Source organism: Pelophylax lessonae (assembly GCF_965119305.1).
Source record: "Pelophylax lessonae genome assembly, chromosome: 3".
NCBI lineage: Eukaryota > Metazoa > Chordata > Amphibia > Anura > Ranidae > Pelophylax > Pelophylax lessonae.
The window spans coordinates 395,914,508-395,933,675 of record NC_138770.1 but is presented as its reverse complement, the minus strand read 5'-3'; the positions used below and the strand labels follow the sequence as shown (position 1 = coordinate 395,933,675).

The 19,168-nt window shown below is 41.5% G+C and overlaps 1 protein-coding gene across 1 annotated transcript in view; it reads left to right on the top strand.

Annotated features, from left to right (window-relative positions):
* PPIL6 (peptidylprolyl isomerase like 6) overlaps positions 1-19,168 on the top strand; it is a 31,981-nt gene that overhangs the window by 6,390 nt on the left and 6,423 nt on the right. The window contains exons 3-7 of the mRNA XM_082251699.1: positions 3,265-3,453; positions 6,180-6,242; positions 10,681-10,828; positions 13,669-13,725; positions 17,717-17,852. Coding sequence (XP_082107825.1) covers positions 3,265-3,453; positions 6,180-6,242; positions 10,681-10,828; positions 13,669-13,725; positions 17,717-17,852 — 593 coding nt within the window. The remainder of the gene's footprint in view (positions 1-3,264; positions 3,454-6,179; positions 6,243-10,680; positions 10,829-13,668; positions 13,726-17,716; positions 17,853-19,168) is intronic.

Sequence of the window (19,168 nt, the reverse complement as noted above, 5' to 3'; positions counted from 1 at the left end):
GGTTTTTAAGTAATAATACAAGGTATGAAAGGCATTCGCATAAAGAAAAGAATGCAACAACAGTAAGGGCAGAGGTGACACTGCCATTGACATAATAAACTATAAGGCACAGTAAACTGTACATATTGAACTAAAATGGTTACTGTGAGAAGCTTCATCAGTAACACTACCATATAAGGGGGGTACACCTCGATGGGGCGGTAGAAGAAATAGGGAATTCTAGAACCCAAGACCGAGGTTAAAGGTGGGAGAGAAGAGTGAAGCGTGCAGAGTAGCTGCTCAAGGTGGCAAAGAGGAGAAAAAGAGAGAGGGGGACGGAGAAGGGGGGGGGGGAGAAGAATCATGTGCGGGCTAGTTATATAATACAAAAGATATCCATCTAAAATGGTCAAATGGAGAGTAAAGAAGGGTCTAAATTTAAGTGATTGTTACAGGTTATCAAGGGATCCCACATCATCAGAAATTTGGCGTGGGTGTCAGTAAGTATGGATGTGAGCTTCTCGTGGACCATGATTCCCAGTAGCCGCTGCTTAACTTCAGCAAAATTAAGGCTCTGGCCAGGGTCTGCTGGGCTGCCAAGAACACAAACCCCACCAGGTTCCTATGAGCTTTAATCAAGGACAGAATCGACTTATGCAGCAATGCTCCCATTGCCTGCGCGATAAACATTTAGGACCGCAAATCAGTGCATAGACCTGGGACCAAAATTGTAGGGCTATGGGGCATGTCCACCACGTATGAAGGAGGGTGCCCAGGTTTCTGCATCCCCGAAAACGCAAAGGAGAAGCAGAGGGGACAAATTTGGCTACCCATATCGAAATCATTATTTTTTTTTAAATTTAGGCTGGGTTCACACTGGTGCGATGCTGGAACCACAGTGATTCCTGTGCAGGTTCCTGCATAGCATCTGACTAGTAGGCAGTTCACACTGCTCTCTTCGAACCACTGCGGGTCTCAATGTAAAGTTGATGACACCCCCAAACCAGTTCTCAGAACGCAGTGCGAACTGTGAAATCAGATGGAATGGGTATGCATGGGTCTGAACACCCATGCAATCCGATTCCAGTGCGGACCAAAAAAAAGGGTCCTGCACCATTTTGGTGTGAATGCAATGCGATTTCAGCCATACAAACTGTATGGCTGAATTTACATTGCACAGACATCGCATGTGATGTGCACATTATTGTAACTTAAATGGTGTATACCGTATTAAACTCTAAAGTGCAATGTGCAAACAATACAAAAATGCAGAAAAGTCCATATCACATATGAAAGAAAGTCCAAAGAAAAAAATATGAAGAATCCCAGTGCAATCATGGTAGTATAGGGTAGCAATATTCCTGTCCATGTGTCAATCACCCATGTGTTAAAATCCACAACCAAAGGGGATATTGTGCTTACCAGAATGTGTGGACTCAGATACCGTAGCACTGAGTTATGTGAATCCAAAGAATTAAGTTTTAGAAGGCAGCTCTGTGGGTCTGACACCTTGGCCTCACAACAGGACCACCAATCAGTGTTGTGTTGTACAAATCGTTGGTTTCTATGCAGAACTACACCACGATTTGCACTCTCCAGTTTTAGTAAATCAACCCCAAGTTACGGTTCTACACTGTGGAGGCTTCTTTTATTTCTATGGTCCAACGATTTGTACGACGCAACACTGTGAATGGTGGTCCTGTTGTGAGGTCAAGACGTCAGACCCTCAGAGCTGCCTTTTAAAACTCCATTCTTTGGATTCACATAAGCGTGGTTTACTCAGTGCTATGGTATCTGAGTCCACACATTCTGGTAAGCACATTATTCCTTTTGATGGTGGGTTTTCACACATGGGTGACACATGGACAGGAATATTGCTACCCCATATCACCGTGATTGCACCAGGATTCTTCATATGTTATCTCTTTGGACTTTCTTTCATATGTGATATGGACTTTTCTACATTTCTGTATTGTTTGCACATTGCAGAGTATAATACGGTATGCACCATTTAGGATATAATAAGCTTCTTTACTCATTTTATTTTTCAGCGCTGCACTTTTATATAATATATGCTATCACAATGTTTTGTCAATTGTAGTGCGAGCAGCTTTATGTTGTTTTTTTTTTTTTTTTATATAGATTTAGTGCGGTACGTTTTCACCAGATAATGTGCACAGCAATGCGGTGTGAATCACATGCGATGTCCGGCATCACACTAGTGTGAACCCAAACAGAGGATTGGTAAAATTGGTCATTTTTAAATCTCTACAAAGTAAGGGAAATCCTATTCTAGTCATCTTTGAAAGTATTTCTTGGCTCCTGTTCTAATGACAACTCAAAATTTTGGATTTCCACTTACTTGAAGTCCTGGTGGGAATGGTTACCAATAGAAATAGAGAGAGTGAATCATCCCAATGGAAACACAATGACAATTTGACAGCATGGGTTCTAACCCTTAATCACTGTGTAAAAAAGTTTTGACTTTAGATATGTCTTACATAGTTCATAACCTATACCAGTCACCAAATAGTATAATTTCACTGAAAATAATTTTAAGCATCTAATTTAGTTGTATGCATGTAATGGCGCTTTTCCACTGCATGGAACCGTACCGGTTCGGCACGCTTTTGTGCTTTTCCACTGCTGGTACCACATGGTATAGGGTCGGAACGGTTCGGTACAGTACGGTATAGGTTTGCTTTTCCACTGCATGGAACCGAACGGTACGGTACGGCTCTGAAAAAACAGTACCTACTCGATTGTGGTTCCAACAGGTACCAAACTGGTACCATATCCCACAATCCTTTGCATGCAGTCACTACTAGCCACTGATTGGTCAGAGAATCCCACCCACCCCGTTGTTATCCCACCCACTTAACTTTAGTACTACTTTAGTGGAAAAGCAAACCATACCGTACCGTACCGAACCGTTCCGACCCTATACCATGCAGTACCAGCAGTGGAAAAGCAAACCGGGCCAAGCAGGGCCAAGTAGAGCCGAGCCGGTACTTGCAGTGGAAAAGTGCCATAAGTTTAAAGCTGAACCCCGAGATAAGCAAATACTGTCTGAACATGCAGTGATGATGTCACTGTATATTTATCTGGTAGTATCTAAATTAGCAAAGGTATTTGGTGCACACAAATTGGATTTATATAATCTCAGGCTATTGAGGAATATATTTTAATAACTTTTTGTGTGCCCAGAGTTCACCTTTAATGTATCTACAGACTATGTTGTGTTATCTTAATATTGAAATACATTTTATTTCCTTTCTGTTTTAGGAGATAAAAGGAGAAGTATGGGAGTTTTCCTCCCAGGTCATGTGCTTTGTCAATGGAAACTTAATTGGTGATGAAAAAGGTTTAAAGGCTTGGGCTAAAGATATGTGGGATTACAGGGACTACAGACCACTACCTTTATACAAGGCACTGGCAGAAGACTTTTATGTCAAGTATATGAGAGGAACTAAAGTAAGTGAAAGCAGACAAATGCATTGCGGCACTAAACATTATCGCCATTGCACATGCACTTTAACATGATAAAATTAGCAAACAGGTGCCTGTTATTAAAGGGGATATTTTCTTAAATTGATACATTGAATAACGCAGATTGACTTACCTTTTTACACACCTATCCTCTGTTCACCTGGTTAGGTGGACCCTTTTGTTTTTCTTTATTCACTCACTGATCTCTGAACGCTGTCCACTTTTAGTGAACCCTGTATCCTATTATTAACTGCTATAGAGATCCAAAGGATAATGTCGAAGGGAAAGTACATACAGTAATTCCATTAATGTTATACAGCAACCTATAATTTCCAGAGATCAGCTGCCATAAGTCTAATTACAGTGAACTCCTACAATGAAAGTTTTGTTGCCGAGTGTTACTGTATATTATTCTATGTACTATTTGAGCATAATCATATTATATCTTGTACCAAAACCATGTGTAGATTTTCTTATTTCACAGTTTCATGCAATGGCACCAAACATTTCATTGCTATGCTATCTCATCATGAACAAAATAAAAAATGTACATGAACCCCATGATGAGACTTTATTATCCCATTGACTGTGGTAGAAAATATAAAAAAGAATTGTAAAATTATAAAACAGATGCTGTAGTCAGACTCTGTTTAAAGCCTAATTGAACCCTCAGTTTAAAAATAGAATCTTATGGCTCATTTTGTTTATAATGCCACAGTCTGAGTAGAAAAGCATGTACCCTGCCAGCAGCGGGTGGGTCCCTGGATCTCTGCCAGGAAGCAGCAATCTCTTTGTAGAGGTCCTACTCTCAGGGCCAGAGCTCTCCAATCAACGGGGAGTGTGAGCTTTGATCATTGCAGAGCTTTAGGTCTGACTTAAGCCCCGTACACACGCGTCGAAAATTGTCAGGGAATTTTCGGCCAACGTCCAATCTGCTGATTTTCGGGTTGTTAGTATGATGCTTCCGACAACCGACTCCGACTTTTCGGCCGAAAAAAAATCTGGTGTGCAGACTATAAAATTTTTGTTGGCCGTCAAAACACGGCCGATTTTCGTGCAGTCAGTACAGATTTCGACAGGGAAAAATCTGATGAGTAAGTCTGGGCATGCTCAGAGAAGAAAGAACACAAAGAAAGCAAACCAACACATGACATCACTTCTGAAGTAGATTTTTGTTGGGCGCGAAAATTCGTGTGCAGTCTAGGCACATTCCAACCAACAAAACACAACTCTGGACAAAAGTCGGACAATCGGTCGGCCGATAATCGTTGCGTGTGTACGGGGCTTTAGTAGGGGCATGTTGGACCTCTGCAGAAAGACCACTGCTGGCAGGGGACATGTTTTTCTACTCAGGCAGTGGCTGCTTTAGGAAGAAAAAAATATAAGACATTGAACCTCTTTTGCTTTGATGCACCTGGAATGTAATTCCCACGTACAACAATATATTTCTACACAACCAACATTTAGTGGCTTGCAAAATATAACTGTACTGTGTATGGTCAAAATCGATGTAAGCCACGCCTTCAAAATCTTACAGAAGAATTGAAATGTTCTGGCTTATAAGGAGGTAAGGTGTTACTAAACTCACAACAGTAAAATAAGTCTGTATAGGCAGTAAAGCATGCTGGTTAAACTCACTGTGGAACCTATGGGGTTAATTCTGTGCATTGTGTAAAAAGGCTGTTTGATCCTGTCTTCTCTGATCCTCCCCTTTTTCCACAGTCCTAAATGTATCTCCTGATAGCCTTGGGGGTACTCTGCACATTCTCAGTTTGGTGGGTATTGCTAAATTGTTTTTTTTTTTTGGGGGGGGAGGGTGTTTTTGATTGAGACAGGGCCAATCAGCACTGTCCAGACAGAGGGTCAGGGGTCATGCAGCCACATAGGACAGTCACAGGGGAATGAAAACGTCTCCTGAAAGCTTTACTAGATCTTGGCTGGACACTGATGGAAGTAACAAAACTGCTATATGCTGTTGATGAGAAAAGGTATTTAGCAGTTTACATTTACTAAAACTATTGCATTTCCATGTTCTGTGTACTGTGGGAGACCAGATATTGTGAATGCAGGGTCATGGGTTTAGTAACACTTTAAGCCCCATGAGGTGAATGCCACTTTGTGGACTTCTCTTTTATTTACTATTTGCATTTTATGGAGCACAGGATGGATACAGTGGGAGTTGCTTGCAGACATTCTGCCTGACCCTCCCCTGCTCTTGCCCAATCACAGAAGACTTTGTATTATGTGAACCTATTTACAAAATACAAAGTATTCTGTGAATGGGCAGTGGAGGGGACGAGTGGGCAGAGCAGCTGCTGTGTAGAAATATAGCGATAGCTGTACTTATGGTGCCCAGTAAAAATGTAAAAAGTAAATAAAAAGAGATAAGTCCACGAGGTGCATACACCTTGTTGGACTTTGCTCCTTATAAACACTCATATTTTTAACAGCTAAAATTATTCCACTTTAAAGCTGAAAGTTCAAAGTGAGACATCAGGAAGGGAAAGGAATTTTGATGAATGAATATAATGATATATTACCAGTAATATTCAATGAGTATTTTCCACCCAACCGGAAAATGTAAGTCGCAAATAGGATGTTAATAACTAAATACATATTCCATGTATTACATGTGAAATGCATGCCAGTGTAATAGCTGCTGTTCATTCATTGACCTCTTTAAAGTAATAGTATGCGATTTCCTGTCATAGCACACCTTTGTATACCTTGATGTTGCAGTTCAGGAAAAACCCATAGGAAGATTACTATTTCAGGTAAGTTGATAGATCTTGCTATAATTATCTATTTTTTTTTTGTGTGGTTTTTTTTTTTTACAGCAGCCATAAAGACAGTTTCAGGTGGAAGCAGTCTAACCTACCACTATATTTTGGGATTGTGGTTGGAAATACAGCAGGCAAAGAAACTTTATGCAAACATTCAGAGACCATGCAAACTTCAGGCTGAGAATGTTTTTGGGGTTGCAGGATAAGTCTGATAATAGCTACCTTTTGTTGGGTAGTCTATAGGGATATCTAGGACCTGCTGTTTTGTATGGTAGTAGCAGGGCTTTTTTTTCAGCAGGAACCTGGGGGAGCACTGAATGTATGTAGTGGCAAAGGGTGCTGGGGTGTGCTAAAGGGTCTATTGATTCTGGCTGCTGGGGAATCTTTTATCCCTGGAGGGGATCTAATTTTGCAGGGTGATGGAGGGTCTATTGTTCCTGGGGAGTTCTATTGTTTCTGATGGGGGATCTGTTGTTTCTGGAGGGGTCAGTTGTTGCTGGGAGGGATCTACTGATGAGGGAAAGGTTTATTGTTGCTGGCTGCTGGAGGGTCTGTTAATGCTGGCTGCGGGGAGACCTGTTGTTGCTGGGAGGTATTTTGTTGCATGTGATCCATTGTTGCTCGGGGGTCTATTGTTGCTGGCTGCTGGAGGGTCTGTTGATGCTGGCTGCGGGGAGACCTGTTGTTGCTGCGGGGGATCTACTGATGAGGGAAGGGTCTATTGTTGCTGGCTGCTGGAGGGTCTGTTGATGCTGGCTGCGGGGAGACCTGTTGTTGCTGGGGGATATTTTGTTACATGTGATTCATTGTTGCTCGGGGGAGCTATTGTTGCTTGGGGGTCTATTGTTGCTGGCTGCTGGAGGGCCTGCTGATGATGGTTGAGAGGGATCTGTTGTTGCTAGGTGGGGGTATTTTGTTTCAGGTGGTCAATTGTTGCTGGGGGATCTATTTTTGCTGGCTGCAGGGGATCTATTTTACTGCTTTTATTTTAATCCTTAACAAATTCCATACAAATTACTTAATACCACAAATGTTACTTGGCTCTGCATGCTCTAAAAGGGGCAGTACTGGGAGGTGGATAGGGGGTGGAACCAAGGAATGGTGCTCAGAGATGGGGGGGGGGGGGCAAGGGGTGACTAAGAGGGGCAAGTTCTTGCACCTATTCTCTGAGAAAAAAAAGCCCTGTGTAGTAGTATCCTGTATCAAAGACATGTATTGCTTAGGCATCACATATTGCATATTGCATTCATTTAATCCTAATTCCTCCACTAAATAGTATTGTTACCTAGTTAAGAAATGATGCATTTGCACAGTGATGCAGCCCTCCACCGCTGGACTCAATAGCAGTCTCTTGGTCTGTTACGTCTTTTACGAGTTGCACTTTTAAATTACACTTTAATCATTAACTAAACATCTTTGGGAATGGGAGATTATAGCACATTGCATTCAAACAGAATCACGAATGTGTGCAATATATCATACAGAGACAAGGAAGCAACCATAGCCATAGAAGACCATCTAACTGCTAGTGCTAACTGCTGATCATCCCATCATTTTAAAGTAAACTTTATTATTAGAGAAATATGTGCACCGCTATTGCTGATCTTCTGAAAATGCTAGGTGCCTGGCTGTTAGGTTGACCCTCTAGCTTTATTATTTATTTGAGTTACTGACAATTACAAACATATGTGCAGAAGTATACATTTAAAGTCAGAAGTCCTTGTCTACATGCTTGTTTCGGATCAGTAGCTCTAAAATAAATTAGAACAAGAGGGTCAGCATGACCCTAACATTGTCAGGAGAGCTCCATTATGGCAACCTTCATGTTTCTTTCACATCAGGTTTCTTTTATGTTGATTTATGTGCTTTTGCATATCGCCCATACCCTGCTTGTGAAAACAATGCATTATGCAGAAAAAAACATGGTCCTTTTGACACAAGGCATCCATGGGCATGTCAGAAGAATTCCCCTTTTCAGTTAAATGAACTGCAATAAAGAAAACTAAAGGCAAAGTGATATTTTGTATTGGTATCTAAATTGGTCCCAAACAGTTACTTTAATTTAAAAAAATGACACTTCTCCTATCAAAATGTAGTGATCCTAACAAGTTTGGTAATTTAAGCTCCCATAATGTCATTTCGATCTTCCCATACTCCACTTTATGTAAGTCATGAGGGTAGCTAGCTTCATTATGGTAACTGCACAGGAACCATATTTGTGACATTATATTCACTACCAGTCAAATGATTGACATTTGATACAGTAAATCAGCAGAGATAGACACTACAGACTGCCCATTTTAAAGTGTATTTTTTGGTCTTACAGTGTGGGACACAGACATAGGGGTTGATTTATACATAGGGGTTGATTAATACACTTTACTAACTGATCCGTGACTGCTTTCCCTCTCTGCCGAACTCTTCACTGGCTTCCCCTACCACATCCTATAAAATTCAAAATACTAACCACAACATACAAGGCCATACACAACATCACCCCCAGTTACATCACCAACCTAATCTGCCGATATTGCCTAAATCGTCCTCTCCGTTCCTCCCAAGACCTCCTGCTCTCTAGCTCCCCTGTTATCTCCTGCGACACTCCCTACAGGACTTCTCCAGAGACTCTCCCATCCTCTGGAACTCCCTTCCCCAGTATGTCCGGTCAGCTCCTACCCTTTCCACCTTTAGGCGATCCTTGAAAACACACTTATTCAGGGAAGCCTACCCCACCTCCACCTAGTATCTGTACTTGAGTCCCCTAAAAAAAAAAAAAATTGCAGCTTACCTTTTTTTAGATCCTCTTCTGGAAACTGCAGTACTGTAAAGTCCTACTAGTTCTCTTTGTTTATGCGCGGGAGCTGTGACTGTCATAATTACCGTGACTTTACTGTGCTCGCAGATCTCATCAGTTGTAAATAAGATTTGAACACTTTCTGTGCTAATAAAGGGTTAAACATTTACAAGCTGGGCATTATATGGTAATGAGAGGGAGCTCACCCTGTCCCTAAACCTTTCTAAAGGGACACATCACACTGAACATGTTGAGAAATATTTTCATGCAGCCATGACACCTCCTAAAAAGCAGCTAAAAGGTAACAAATATTAAAAAAAAAAAAAAAATAGGTATGCTGTTTGGATGAGAACACATAACAAATATAGGGGGGATTGCTCAGGGTTGACTGAAAAAGTGGAAATATGCTTTAAAAATCTCTGGGTTTAAGACAACTCTGGCATCAGGAGATTTCAGGTTTTTAGTGCAGAGGGTCCCAGCAAGATGGGTGAGTATGCAAAAGGCATTAGGTTTATATTTTGGAGGTTTAATGCGAGGGTTGGCATTAAATTAGATTTACAAGGTGGGTTGAAGTGAAGGGTGATGATGTCACTGTTAACTTCTTGCTGACTGCCCGCCGTGTATTTACTACGGCAGGTCGGCTCTATTACGCAAAACAACGTACCTGTATGTCGTTTCGTTCAATAGCCACTAGATGGCGCAATCACGCCACCGGAGGCGCGATTGCGCCGTGATTGGCTAGAGGGGATGTCAATCAGCGGGTCCAGCGGACAAGGCAGATCGCCATTCTGCAAGGGGACAAGATGGAGATCTTGTGTTCCTGCTAAGCATGGACACCGATCTCTGCCTTCCCCCAATCAGTGTAACCCCCCACAGTTAGTAAGCACTTTTAACTCTTTGATCACCCCTAATGTTAACCCCTTCCCTGCCAGTGTCACTAGTACAGTGACAGTGCATTTTTTTTAGCCATGATCACTATATTGGTGTCACTGGTCCCCGAAAAGTGTCAGTTAGATGTCAGATTTGTCGGCTGCAGTGTCACAGTCTCGCTAAGAATCGCAGATCGCTGCCATTACTAGTAAAAAAAAACTAAATTAAATAAAAAATCCATAAAAATATTTTATCGTTTGTAGACGCTATAACTTTTGTGCAAACCAATCAATATACACTTAATACATATTGGCCTAAATTGATGAAGAAATTTGATTTTTTACATTTTTTTTTTTTTTTTTATTGGATGTTTCATAGCAGAAAGTAAAAAATATTGTTTTGGTTTTTTTTTTTTTTTTCAAAATTGTAGCTTTTTTTTGTTAATAGCGCAAAAAAATAAAAAACGCAGAGGTGATCAAATACCACCAAAAGAAAGCTCTGTTTGTGGGGGAAAAAAGGACGTAAATTCTATGCATCGAAATAAATGGATGCATTACACGCATCGCACAACTGCGCAATTGTCAGTTAAAATAACACAGTGCCGTATCGCAAAAAATGTCTTGGTCAGGAAGGGGGAAAACCTTACCGCCCAAAAGTGGTTAAAGATTATATGACCTCCAACATGCAATTTATTTAATGATTTAAAATGTTATATTAGCTACATTTTTTCTTCTCATTAACCCGTTGTTTTTGTCATTATTGCAGTTGTTCTCAGATGTGTGTCCTAAAACATGCAAAAACTTCCAACATTTGTGCTCAGGAGAATCAGGGGACTCTCCAAGTGGTATCAAGTTACATTATAAGGGTGCCCCATTCCACCGCATTGTAAAAAATGGCTGGATTCAAGGTGGAGGTAAAGTATGGGTCCTTTTTTCTATGGGATTTAAGGTACTTGTCCACCATAGAATAATATAAAAATTGCTGCGCTATACACCATAAATAAAATCTTATTAAATAATTACAAAAGCAGCTACACAAAACAATTCTGAAACAATCTGAGTAAATATATGATAGGGGATGTAGCGCTAGTCAGGAGAATAAACAAAGTCCATAAAAAATAATGTGTATCCACGTGAGAGTATGAAGCCACACCGACAGTCCTGGAAATGCAAGAGGTGCAATAGATCCGCCACGAAAAAGGTCTCTAAAATACCCTTACCGCATTAATAGATCAAAAGGCTATACACAGCAGATGATATATATCTGTAAAGCATCGATCTGAAGCACCATTTCCTTCACATCCTGCATTCCATCTCAAGCCACTGGTCTGCCTTAGTGGCGTGGTTCCGTTTCCAGCCAAGAAGATGGCCGCCGTCCTCAATCGCGCATGAGTCCGACAGTCCACCTATGGAGTCCACCCAACGGGTTTCGTCACACGTATTGCTGTCATCAGGGGCGTGGCCTCACGGCGGAGGGACGTGGCTAAACCATCTGCCTGATATCCACATCAAATGATGTGACGAAACGCGTTGGGTGGACCCCATAGGTGGACGGTCGGACGAATGCGCAATTGAGGAGGATGGCGGCCATCTTCTTGGCTGGAAACGGAACCACGCCAGTGACATTACTACACAAACATGCTGCTGCCACTCTGCTGAAATGTGAGTCTCTCTCTTTTACCTCAATAAACGATTGTTGAAATATTACACTATGAGAGGCATTTCTTGCTTTGTTTGCTGTGAGATCACTAAGGCAGACCAGTGGCTTGAGATGGAATGCAGGATGTGAAGGAAATGGTGCTTCAGATCGATGCTTTACAGATATATATCATCTGCTATGTATGGCCTTTTGATCTATTAATCCGGTAAGGGTATTTTGGAGACCTTATTTGGTGGCGGATCTATTGCACCTTTTGCATTTCCAGGACTGTCGGTGTGGCTTCATACTGTCACTTGTCCACCGTACTGATGTATAAACATCAGACATTCCTGACCAAAAAAAAACGTGGGTGGGCTGTGTAGCACTTGCGCATATTTGTGTATATTTGGACATATTTGCATGTAAGCATACACAATTCTTCTACTTTATTACAAAAAAGGGAGTGTGGCCTACACGTTTATTTGTGCATATACGCACACACGTGTAAAAATCCTGGCCGGCAATGCAAATTTCTGTATTATATATTTTTTTACTATTATATAGACAGCACATATTTATGCACCTGTGTGTACAGACACATTGAAAACAGTAGTCTGCGTTTACAATAGTAAAAAAAAAGAAACAAGGCAGTAGCGTGCGAGAGGCTTTATGATGGGTCCTCCATGATTAGCCCAAGGAGGGACGAAACGAGTAGGGAGCGTGGCCTGGATGAATCGAGCTGAAGCTGCTTTTACCTCATAGTCACTTGGATGAGATGAGGTGTGCTGCGCCCAACTTATCTTTCTCTTCTTTACAGGCTTTATGTGTTAATACATAGTTGGTAGGTTTTTTGGATTTAGACTCCTTTCACACCTAGGATCCAACTTCTGAGACCCTAAGTCGCAGGACATGTGGAATGCTACCTATCTCTATAAGAGTCGTTCCAATTGACACTACTGAAGTTGCCGCGACTTCAGAAAAGGTTCCTGCACTACTTTGATCTGACTTAGACATGACTTCAATGCCAGAGAGTGTAAAAGTCTTATTAAATTCACTTCAAAGTCGTATCAAAGTTGGACTCAAAGGTTGCACTGAAAATCATGCAACTTTGGAGTCGGCCAGGGATAAATTCACTTTTGGGAGCATGTTACATGATGCACCCGTTTTGCCCAATGCTGCAACTGCTGACCATCCCACTCCCTCCTGTAACAGAAGTTTGGGCCCATACTAGCTGTCACTTTTTGATATCAGCTCTTTGTGTGAATGAGCTACAAGCCCTGACATCCTTTGCAGCTGTCGGCTTGTAGTTCTCAATGAACTACCATGGCACTGTGGAGTGCTCTGGTAGTTCATTTATTCTTCCTGTCAGCGCATCTACTTGCCCATACGGGATGTACAGGCACACAGATATACTGACAGATCTGCAGGAGACCTGCATGGCACCATTCTTTACAGGCTCCAAAAAAAATGCACATTTTTGTACCCGCAAAAAAAATGTGGATTTATTCTTTTTTTTTTTTTTTTGAAATATGAACTTATCATCTAAATCTTGTGAAGTAAAACTCTCACATGCTCAACTTGTTTGTGCGCAGCACAACGTTCCTAAACTACAGCAAGGCCCCTTTCACACGGTCTTTCCGATCTGGTCCGCCTGTCAGTTTTTTCAGGTGGACCTGATCGGATGCTCCATGCCCCTCTATGGAGCAGCGGATGTCAGTGGTGACATGTCCGCTGACACCCATTGCTATCCGATCCGATCCTGTCCGTGAAATCCGGAAGGATGGAAACCCTATTTTTCCCATCTGTCTGGAGGATCGGATCGGATGAAAACAGACAGGCGGTCCGTTTTCATCCGATCTCCCTTAGAGGAGAGCATGCATCTGATAGCTCCCTCTCTGCAAAGTAAGCAGAGATGGAGTTGCCATCTGCCTGCTCAGCGGGGATGGGCGGATAGATCCCCCGCTGAGCAAAACGAGTCCACCGGGTGGAAAGCCCGTGTGAAAGGACCCTATTTCAATTGGCAATTTGGCAAGTTATTAATTCCTGGAAACATCCATTCACGAGTTATAATGTGTGTTTGACCTGGTGCATCAATATTTTCATCTTTTCAAACAGATATAGTGGCAGGAAAAGGAAATGGAGGTGAATCTGTTTTTGGAGGAACATTTGAAGGTAAATGTATAAAGGCTATATATGTGTATACAATTATAATTGTATCTCTGACATGCAGTATGCCCCTGAAAGAATCAATATGAAAATCATGTGTGTTACACATTACATGTGTTTTTTCTTATTATTCATTTATTGTCACTTTATTGGGAAGCTTTAAGTGGTGAGCAGCACAGTATCATTTTTTCATTAGATTTATTGCTTATTTGATGTGGGAGCGCATTAGGGTGTATGCAGCAGCTCCTGGGTATTGACATTTAGTTGGCAGCGCATGTGAGTTCCTTGGCGTGTCTTATGCGAGTAGCCAGCATAGGGAAAGGATCCCCGTCTGTCAGGGACAGTACTTAGAGATTTGGAAAGGTTCCAGAGGAGTGGGGACAGTGCAGGGCCTACATCTACTTTTCAAGTCTTGCCTGAATCAGGATCAGGTTAGAATTTCTGCTGTACCTAGAATTTAAGGGTGGTCTTGCAGCAACGGACCCCTGGCTTTATTTTCTTACCACGCAACTGCAACATCTGAAGGGTTGGGAGTGTCACACCTCCCCAAAAAACGCTTATAAGCTAACTAGAAGGTTTACGGTTTAAGGGGCTATTTCCACTTTTTTGCCCTGTAGTCCTCTGCATATTCTAAGTCTCCCTCTCATTTTCTGATAGGATATATTTGGACATCTGCTAAAGATTCATTTGATATTACTGGTTATACTAGATTTACTGTTATATGATTTAACTATCTACTTCCTCACAATGGATTTTATTATTGGGCCAAGGCAGGCATTTTGACGATTTCTGATCTGTGTTTGAATCAATCCTTTAAATAATTTCAGCGATTGCACAAATTCTGTTTAGATAAGAGGGTCTTTTATCAATGTCTCCAACTTAGAAATGCCTTCTTGGCCCGAAATGCCACCCTGAATTTCTCCATTACACTATTTGACAAAATTATTTAGGGACAAGACCCAAAGGGGTTCGTCTCCAAGATACATACACAACTCCTATCAACATGTTTGTTAAAACATCCAGCTTCCTGTAGGCAGAAATGGTAACAGGAGTTAGGCCCCCTTCCTGATAAAGTGTAGGAGAGGGTCCTGTAAGCAATCACTCTTCTTTCTCCTTCTCCTTTGCTTCAGCTTCCATAATAATTTATACTGGTATTATATAAGATATATCGCACTCCACTTTTTCTGTATAGTATAGGTTTACATCAATACTCTAGTTGCAGCAAATGCAATCAACCTCATGGAGATCTGATACATCTATTGTGGCATTATCCTAGGCTTAAACAATATTGGACTGAAGTCATTCATATCCTTGATGCTGTGACATGTTCTTTACTAACTGTTGATACTTTGACATGTATCCTTAGTCACTTTGATTTGTCTTGGGATGAATATACATTTTTTGACAGTTTCCAGATCATTTTTTGCCACTAGTAGAATGCTTGTTTTTAAATGGATTTCAACTTCTCCCTCCATGCTAGCAGAATGGCTACAGGAAATAAATAGGTGTATCATGCACAAAAAGCAGTTGTATTTCTTACGCAATGCCATGGTTAAATTTGACCGCATATGTAAATGCTGGTTGGACAGTATATATTTAGATATTGTGTAAATTGCACGTATCACCTGTATTTTGTGTCTAATTGTTATATATTACAATCCCTTGGGTTGGTGCTACATTGATAATTATATATACCAGGGGCGTAACTACAGGGGTTGCAGGGGTTGCAATCGCTACCGGGCCCTATGCTCCAGGGGGCCCGGTAGCAAACCAGTGGGTGAACTTCTAGGATCTCAAAGGTCACACTTGCGACCGGGCCCTGGCATTTCACCACTGTGGGGAGGCCCCAAGATTGCAGGAAGGGGGCCCACTGCAGAACTTGTGAAAGGATCCTGCTGCGGGACCATAATAAAAGGCCATGCAATGAGAGTAAAGAGCCCCAGGATTAGTGTGAAGAGCCCTGGGCTTGAAGGGAAGGGCCCCGGCCAGGGGTCTGGGGGGCCCTTCATGGTTTCTTGCATCGGGGCCCTGAAGGTTCTAGTTACGCCTCTGATATATACTGTATATATTTTTTTCCATCGGGTTGGTTGCACTAAGGCTCTAATATGTGAAACTTAAGAACTTCTCCCTTTTTTCTAGTTTGATGGGTATGTTATGTTATGTTTAGATGTGAATGTACATTTTTTTTTAAAAAATGTAAGATCTGATTTAAAAAAAAGGAAGTGAAAAAAAGCAATCAGTGCTACAACAGAGCAATAGGGAAAAAACATATTATTGTTCTAGAGGTGGCAAAAAGTGACAATGGGCCACAGGTTGAGCACCAGGGATCTAGGCCATCAAGAATTTTCATACACTAAGTGCCGGAACTTAGGAGACAGACTACATTTTAGAAAAAAAAGAACACACACAGGAAAAAAGTCTGGGACTCAATGAACTTTCTCCAAGTTGAAGGACATGACTTGATCCACATAACCAGTAGATCCACCTGTGAAGGAGAAAAATACTAGGTGCAAACACTATGGGGTGGTGCTTCCTTGTGGCAAAAACTCCACAACGTAATAAAGACTCAGTAGCAAGTAGTACAAGGACAACAATTCCAACATTGGCAACAGACCCAATAAAACCAGAGGAGCGAAAACTGGATGCTTCATTGAGGGCTGAGAACTCTTGAAAGAAGTTATTATACAACACCCTGCTGGTCCCTTCCATTAGCCATGATCTGCCTACATTGCTTTGAGAAGCACAGAGACAGACGAGACCCTATGATGATGCCACTGAGTGCAAAATAACCTACAGTATATAATGGCATTAGCATGTTGATGCAGAGAGAAAGGAGGAACCAGGGTGAGCAAATTAAAATTAGAATAAACGTTGGTTTTAAGATAATTGAATTAAGATATACATAATCAATACTTGTATTTTATCCAAACTAGAATACCTCAAGGTGAAAAACCTGCCACAGAAGATTCTTATGGGAACTGTCATTGTCTGATTCATGCACTGCAGAGTAATTGCATACTTTTCATATTTATGGTAAATAAAGTCACTGGCATGGACCTAACTTATGGCCTCTGAGTTGAGGATTGGTGGATTCCATCAAAACTTTGTGAGAAGGGTGCTTTGTTTTTGGATAGATTCCACTTAAATTAGAACTAAATCCTCCTTTATACAGATGAAGGCAGCACAATTTTAGGATCTTTTTAAAGTGGAACTAAACCCTTGTATCCTTTGCAGCCGAGAAAGCTGCTATCGTATGCCCCGTACACACGTACCGATTGTCGGCCGTAAATATTCGGCCGACGACCGATCGGCCGATTGTAGGCTTGTTAGTATGATGCTTCCGACAGCCGACAGCGCATTTTCGGCCCAACAGAATCTGTCGTGCAAGCATTAAAATTTTTGTTGGCCAACACCAGAACAGCCGATTGTTCGCCAGTCAGTACAGATTTCGGCCGACAGACAGCAGATTTGCAAGACTGGGCATGCTCAGAAAAGAAAAAACACAGGGAAAGTTAACCATCACATGACATCACTTCTGCAGTCGGCTGTTGTTGGCCGACAAAATTTGTTTGCAGTCTTTAGCACTTTTCAGCCGACAGGACAGCACCGGACAAAAGACGGCCGATCGTTCGGCCGACATTCGGTATGTGTGTACGGGGCTTTAGTCTCTGTTTGGTCTCTGCAGCTGTGTTCAGTTTGATGGCTTGAGTACAAGCAACTGTGACTGTTATCATTCATGGCATACCTTGAATTTATCAATTTTGGGATACAGTTAAATCAATGGGTTTAGTTCCACTTTAAAATTTGCATCTGCTATGGTGCCTGTGCGATTGGCTATAACATCTCCATTTGAGGGTATGAATGTTTGGCTGAATGCTGACATAAGCACACTAGCAATTGTGGCATGCCTTGAATGTAACTGCTTTGGGAAACTGTTTTTTCGCTTTACATACCAAACAAGTTAAATAAAATCTAATTACTAGAACTTATTTTTCAGATGAAAATTTTGCTGTATCTCACAACAAACGTGGAATTCTTGGCATGGCCAATAAAGGACGCCATACAAATGGCTCTCAGTTCTACATCACTCTTCAGGCTACCCCTTATATGGATAGAAAGAATGTGGCATTTGGGTGAGTGAACACTTTAAGGCTTTTAGAAAATAAATACATTTGTCAACTAAAGAGGATCTTCAGTCAGATTTATAAAAATAAAATAAAATAAAAGTCAGCTGCTACAAATTCTGTAAAAAGTGCCACCGTGTTTACTGTGGGAAGCCAGCTGTGACTTTCTGCAGCTTTGCAGCCAGTTCCCTACTACTGCGCTCTGTGAATGATCCCTCTGCCTCCTGGGACCTGTCATAGGTCCCAGGAGGTCTCGGGTAGGGAGAGGAAACTTTTGTTGGGGTTGCCTAGGCTATCCTAGTGGAAGAGGGAGTGGGTGCCTGCTAGAAATAGGTACCCACTTCCTAAAGATACAAATGCCAACACTGGAAGAGGGGGGGGGGGGGGTTGTAGGATCAGCAGAACTTCCTTTTTAAAGTGAAGTTCATCTTTAACTCATTCTAGAGTACTGAAGACCTTTATTAGATACTTATATGAATAGTATAGGTTTTTGCCAGAATTACAGATGAAATATTTTTTATAATGTTTTGGTTTTACTGTTGAACATGCCAGACCTATTATCTGAAAGTCTGGAAGACATGACCTATAATTGCATTATACTATGCCATGACCATTTTAAAATATCCTCAACATGTGACAGCTAGCACAAAGCCTACTTGTGTAACTTAAATAAATGACTTCTATGTACTAAAACCCATCACATGATGGTATTGTATAAAGCTGTATCAGTATTGTCAGATCTTGCCCATTGGAAAACAATCTACCATTTTAAAATTACGATTTTGGTACTCACCATCATTTTATTTTATTTATTTATTTTTAGCTCTTTGTGCCTCCCTGGTGACATATACCAACACCCTAGCATTGTCAGATTGCACCCTCACTGGGTGACTGTAAAAGGTTTATCCAATGAAGCAGAGACAATCCAATAGCATGCAATTCCAGTACCGCTATTTTGGTCCGGGGCTTTTTCCCTACCAAAAAGTCTGGCATCTGTTGGTAATATTATCCACCGTGGTAGTTGAAAGAATTTCCCAACTCTGACTTTGGTGATATCAGCCACCAACTAAGAAATGTATTCATCCAAGTCTGATTTCCATGTCCAGGGATCATCCATTTCCCATGGATCTCTTATTTCAAACTACATAATAGGTATTGATTAAAGTGCACCACTCAGAAAGTGGCTACTATAAGCAGGGCCGTCTTTTCCATTGGGCACGCCCGGCGGTTGCCCGGGGGCCCCACTTTCCAAGGGGCCCCATACACATGGACATGGTGGCAATTACTGTCAACAGGTCTGAGGCCAGAATCCAGATTACCTGGTG